This window comes from Anneissia japonica, unplaced genomic scaffold (assembly GCF_011630105.1).
Source record: "Anneissia japonica isolate Jap-2015-1 unplaced genomic scaffold, ASM1163010v1 scaffold8866_len69294_cov130, whole genome shotgun sequence".
Classification (NCBI taxonomy): Eukaryota; Metazoa; Echinodermata; class Crinoidea; order Comatulida; family Comatulidae; genus Anneissia; species Anneissia japonica.
The window spans coordinates 22,728-29,436 of NW_022715614.1; the positions used below are offsets into that span (position 1 = coordinate 22,728).

General features: G+C 34.4%; 1 protein-coding gene across 1 annotated transcript in view; it reads left to right on the forward strand.

Moving 5' to 3' along the window:
- Nucleotides 1-6,709, forward strand: part of LOC117109296 — a 28,120-nt gene that overhangs the window by 18,366 nt on the left and 3,045 nt on the right. The window contains exons 4-8 of the mRNA XM_033251565.1: nt 993-1,091; nt 1,700-1,804; nt 2,542-2,655; nt 3,035-3,137; nt 3,498-3,663. Of these exons, the coding sequence (XP_033107456.1) occupies nt 993-1,091; nt 1,700-1,804; nt 2,542-2,655; nt 3,035-3,137; nt 3,498-3,663 (587 nt within the window). The remainder of the gene's footprint in view (nt 1-992; nt 1,092-1,699; nt 1,805-2,541; nt 2,656-3,034; nt 3,138-3,497; nt 3,664-6,709) is intronic.

The window sequence follows — 6,709 nt, forward strand, 5'->3', positions numbered from 1 at the left end:
GCAAAGACAGGTCAAAGGTCAATAGAACAGTTTCTGGTTGATATTGAGAAATTATTCTGTTAGAGTATAAATGTGCATATTGTAAATATTTTGTTAAAAAAGCAACTCTATACGACCAGTGGTTGCCAAGATATTACAATCACGCAAAGTTGAGGTCAAAGGTCAAAAACACAATTTCCGGTCAATTCTAGAGAAAATTGTCCATTATAGTAAATATAAATATGCATGTTTTAAACATTTTGCTGCAAAAAGCAACTCTGTACGACTAGTGGTTTTCAAGATATCGCTCCCTATATTTCCACCCCTATTTTGCATATTTATGCTAATAAGGTCGGCAAAATGGCACTTCCGGTCATTTTTGAAGAAAATGTTCCATTAGGGTAAATAGAAACATGTATGTTCTGAACAACTTTAAGAAAAGAAGCAACTTTCTACGACATGTGGTTACCAAGATATAGGTACCCTACATTTTCAGACCTAATTTGCATATTTCAGCTAACTTGCATATGAAGATGAGCGTAAAAAAAATTGGCGACTCATTTTATTCGATTCAGCATACTTCAAAGTATATAATAAAAAACAAAAAACAAAATGATCACAAAATTCCCACGGGATGACATAAGCCACCGGACTAAATAGGCCAAATTAAACACAGATATGGCATGTGGTATCAGTGGTATTAAATTGTGTTAAAAATACCTTTAAAATTATAATATAAGCCTATGGTATATCATCGTATACACAATAAAGTTATAGAAGCCATAAAAATAGTTCCGAAAAATGTAAATTTTAGATTTAAATATCAATAATAGGAAATCCTGGCTTAAGAACTCGGACTGAAAAAAATACTTCAATGTTAAACAATAAGTAAACGCACGCGATAAGATAAGTAAATGATTTAATATTTTTTAATGTTTTAATCTTGTTTGTTATATTGATTTTTAATTTTTGTTACTACCATCGTGTATTGACCAGTATGCTTGTTTCCGTAGTTCTCGACGCCGTTAATGCGCGTTGCATACTACGCCGCACCCGACGACATAATGCTAACAATGATTGCGAAAGCTTCAGTGGAGAATTTAGAACACAAGGTTAGTGGAATTAAAAATCATTGTATTTGATATAAACTAATAAACTAAACACACATCATATATAAGTACCATACAATAAACAAGGGAACATTAAACTTAAAGTAGACTACGGTGATATACTGTATATTTTTAACTAAACATTTTATTTTTATTTCATGATTTATTTTTTTTTAAACATTGAAAAGCCTTTGTTATGGAAATGATCTAAATATATAAACATTGAAAAAAAAGGTTTGCAGTAACAGATAATAATCATGTTTGGATTTATATTGATCGTTTCTGTTTACTTGATATATTTGTGACAATGCAATTGAATTTTTACACAAAACTTATATCGCTAAAATTTTCATTTTAAAGATAGGCCAAATTGATTAATGTGTGTAAAACATAACCATTTTGATTTCAACATTATTTGCGTGATTTTAATAGAAAAACCTAATTTAAAAGACATTGAATTCAGTTCCCATTATCTAATAACGATAAATGTGATAAGCAAAGTAACTGTGATGTTTCTGAGTTGTTTTTTTGTTGTTGTTGATATGTGGTGTGTGAGTTAGTAGTTGTTTTTGTATTTTTTGTTATCATACTCTACTTTTCTCTTGTTGTAGCGTCCTTCTGGTTTAACTATTCTCTATTTCTTGGCGTACTACGCTCGCGTGACTCCACTGAGAAGCGCGTTACAAAGAACGAAGAACGCCAACGTGACAAACAGAGTGAGTACAGTAAAAGAAAACAACATTTTATCAAAGAGTATAAAACTGCAAGAGGTCCGACTGCCAGGGATTCTTTGGAACGCAATCCTATTTCAAAAAGAACTACTCAAAGGGGGCGTGGCCTTAACAGACGTTCGATGATCGAACGTGTGCTGCGTGCATGTTCGAGATTCGAACTCTATTCAAATAGGGCGCCCCCTATTTTGTGGTAGTACTTTTTTGACATTCCATTGCCTGCATACAAAATCATGGCAGTGGGACCTCTTGCAGTTTTATACTCTTTGACTTTATTCACTGTAAACAAATTAACATCATAAAATTCACTCACAATTCTAAAATAAAAGCATCACATTCTAATCTAGTAGTATTCTTGTTCATGTACTTAGACAAAATATAGGCTTATTAATTAGAACTGATATTGTTAGTCCCATAATTAATATTAGTTTACCATCATCATCATCGTCATTATCATCATTTTATCAATTAATAGCATTACCATTGGCATTATAAATAATATTATTATTGTATCTGTATTTTTCATTACCACTGTTAATATAATTATTATTAGTAATATTATTGTTATCATTATCATTATTATATTACACATAATAATTAAATTCTCGTCCATATTATTCCTAAAATGAGCGATAATTCGGTATGATAATTCTCAATTATTTCCGTAATGCTTGTGTTGTGCGTGTATAACAAACTTGACATTGATTAGCATTTAATTGCAGGATGGAAACACACTACTACATGACTGTTTACGTGCTCCGCGTACTTACGATCAACATCGACAGACAGCCATGTGCCTGATGGTGCATGGCTCCTCCATATCTATAAAAAATAGGGTAATGTACAGAAAAATGAAATGCATCAAAAAGTATCAGTCAATGACGCTAATACAACAACTGTATAGACCAACGTTTTTATTAATCAAAACCAACATAATAAATATATTCTAATTAAAATATAAATAATTAACAGATAAGGATATTTGGATTTTCAAAATTATCTTTTTAGTACTGATAGATTTATGTTAATTTATATAGTAGCTGTAAATTAATCGAAGTGGATAGTGTTAGTTATTTGTTATTATCTACTACTTTCACCAATCTTTTTGATTATGTTTATATAATTAACTGTGTTGATTTGACAAGCAACTTCACTGTGTTGATTTAATTTGCAACAGCCATGCAATGAAACGTGTGCTCGTGTCTGTTATTACAGAGAGGAAAGACGCCGCTTGATGATTATAATTTTAACGAATGTAGAGAATACGAAGAAACCACGAGAAGTGAAAAGAAGCAATCTCTTAGAAAGTTACTTATAGGTAAGCTTATATTCAAATAATAATATTAATATTAATTAATAATTAAATTATTAATTAAAATTATTAATTAATATTATTATTATTAATAATATTATTATTAATAATCAATTTTATTTTATTTAAATGATTGTGACTGTTTAACATAAAATTCAAAAGTTTTTATTACACATTATGTTATTCGTAAATGATTATTATTGTTTTTACTTTGCCCGTTTAATGTTCATTATTTTGACAACGTTGCTTCCGTGGTGAATAATTAACGTAGAAAGTGAATATATTATACAGACGCTGTACAAAAAAGACATTAAACATTCAAGATATTTAAACTGTATTAATAATTCTGTCTTTTGTATCAAAAAGAATTGTCAGTACCCGGTGAAATTAAAGCTAGGGGCGAAACTGCAGTTAAAGCCTTCGAATATGAAATGCAAAATGGTGAAATTACGGTAGTTAATGCAAGATTCATGTTTATGGGGAAGGAAGGAGCCGGAAAGACCTCCTGTATAAATCACATCCTTGGAAAAGCGTAAGTACAGAAGGACTATTTACTTTTACGAGATATTTTATATTAAAAAAGTATTTGCATTTAAAAGATGTCTTCCCTGCAACGGTGTAGGCCTACTGCAGTTATTTCGAGCAACGAGTACGGTAGTCTGTTGTACGGAAATCATTTTTTATACTCTTCCCTTCGTCGAGGGTTTTAAAGTTTATGCGTGCGCGTTTCATATCTTAGTAACCGAATAATAATCATATGGGCGGCCATAATGGTCAAAATAGACAAAAAGTCGCCGTATTACAAATCCAACCACGTAACGGTTGGATTTCACAGGAAATACATGCAGTGGTCGCAATAAAGCTTTCGTTCTCAAAATCATGTCTTTTTAAAAAAAATATTTTTAAATTCTAGTTAAATTAAAATTTAACAATTTTATATCCATAATTAAATGTTAAAAGTTCGATAATTCTATAATTCTTCTATGTGCCTACCTTTGAATGTTTGCAATTAAAAGTTTCTCGATAGCGGTCAGTGCGAACCATTGCCGGTCAGGGCTGGCGCCAGCAGAGGGGTGGCGGGGGCGGGGCGCCGATGGGCTCCGCCGGTGCGAAAAAACACAATGTGTCGGGGGAAAAAAAAAATTAAATATATTTTCTACATTATTAGTAGACACTAAAATCATTTAAATAGGCCTAAGCCTTTGAAACCACTAAATTGTCAAATTTCGGGGGCTTTTTCCCCTGGACCACTTTTGAAACATTTTAAGCGACACTCGACAAAGCCCACTTTTCTCTCGGGCAAATGCTGACGCCACCCCTGCTGCCAACCACATTCTGCCGCTTCGTTCAATATAACCAGCAATAATTGCAGAGTGGAGAGCATGAGCGAGATCTTTTAGAATCCTACTAAACTTTAATCTCACCCTGTCACTGTATAGACAAAGCCAACCGACGGCACACACTGGCCCACATCCGTTCCGCATTATTGACGTGATGTCTTACCCGTGATAATTCTTCCCCAGCACACTAAGCTCAAGGCACAACACATTTTTGAATTATAGAGAGTGACTGAAATATACGTATTAACGCTAAAACATTTAGGTTTACCCTATAGGCAGTACGTGTGAGCGTAAAGTTTGTTGATAATATAGTCAATGCGGTTTCCCGTGCCCTATGAGAGTGAACAGTCGAATACAACTCGAAGATACCGGTACGTCCTTATATGAAGCAATTTGTTCCACTCTGCTCATTTTTGATACAGATGATATCTCTGCAATCACCCTTCTAACAAAAATCAACAACGATCTCTTTTTGCTTTTGTTTAAAATGAAGCTCAAGGAAATTGTTCCCACCGTACACTCTGGCGCGGATCAAACGTGCCACCCCCACCCTCCCCCTTACCGTTTTTGCCACTATATTCTTAAATGTTAATGCTATGTATTGAACTAAGAAAAGAAAAATAATACAAATATAAAATGTTTCAATATTTCGTAATACATAATTACGCCATTTATTGTTATCTGTCGGTTTAGTTGCGTACTCTTAGATTGAAATATATATATAATATTGAAAATATTGAAAATGTAGAACTTGTAGAACTGGGTATTATCACTCTACAGACTGTTTCATGCTAATGCAATCTTCAGGAGTGAGAGAATACAAGGATTGCGCGAGTATATGAATGCTAAGACAGGTGAAAATGCAAATGAGTTAATTGTTTTTAAGTAGGTATTTGTTGCTGTGCCTGCATTTAGACAATAGCTCGGTTCTTTTGTTTAGCGTTGACTGTTTGTCTGAATATATTATGTGAAGTTTCTCGGTTATGCACAGGTTGCAGCGTTTTGTTTTTGGGGAGTAAGCCGATGCTCTGTCGAGACCATTTAATGTTGTAGGGTGTGTTGCTATCTTTTAATTTCCATACGTATTTAGAGAGTACGGTGCTGTTTCTGTGTTTGGGGGTGTTAAAAGTGTATTTGTGGTTTGTGTATCGGGTTTTGAACGGTGTGTCAGTGAGCCCGATGTAGCATTTTTTGTCATCATTTGAGTAAACAGTGGCTTTGTAGATGATGGATGAGGTGAGGCAATTTCCAGAGAGTGGACATTCATCTTTTTTCCTGCAATTGCAGAGAGTTTTTGGCTGTTGTTGCTTAGCAACCAGAAGCTGTTTGTTGTGGGCTTTGATTATACCGCCCATGTTTCTTGAGCAGCTATAGCTGACTTTGACATTGTTCTTGTTAAAGAGCTTATGTAAAATGTTGCCACTCGGGAAATGCTTTTTGACTAGGTTAAGGAATGATTTTCCGATGTTGGTTTTCACTCCTTTGCTGAATGGTGGGTTGTACCAGATTATTTGTCTGCTTTTATTTTTCTTTGAAGATTTTGGTTGTGGAGGCTGGTATTCCATTTTGTGCTGGAATCCGCTGTTTTGTAGAGCTTGTTCCTAGTCAGAGGCGGCCTGATGGAATGATTCACTGAATGGAATACCAGCCTCCACAACCAAAATCCTCAAGAACAATGTCAAAGTCAGCTATAGCTGCTCAAGAAACATGGGCAGTATAATCAAAGCCCACAACAAACAGCTTCTGGTTGCTAAGCAACAACAGCCAAAAACTCTCTGCAATTGCAGGAAAAAAGATGAATGTCCACTCTCTGGAAATTGCCTCACCTCATCCATCATCTACAAAGCCACTGTCTACTCAAATGATGACAAAAATGCTACATCGGGCCCACTGACACACCGTTCAAAACCCGATACACAAACCACAAATACACTTTTAACACCCCCAAACACAGAAACAGCACCGTACTCTCCAAATACGTATGGAAATTAAAAGATAGCAACACACCCTACAACATTAAATGGTCTATCATCGACAGAGCATCGGCTTACTCCCCAAAAACAAAACGCTGCAACCTGTGCATAACCGAGAAACTTCACATAATATACCGGTATTCAGACAAACAGTCAACACTAAACAAAAGAACCGAGCTATTGTCTAAATGCAGGCACAGCAACAAATACCTACTTAAAAACAATTAACTCATTTGCATTTTCACCTGTCTTAGCATTCATATAC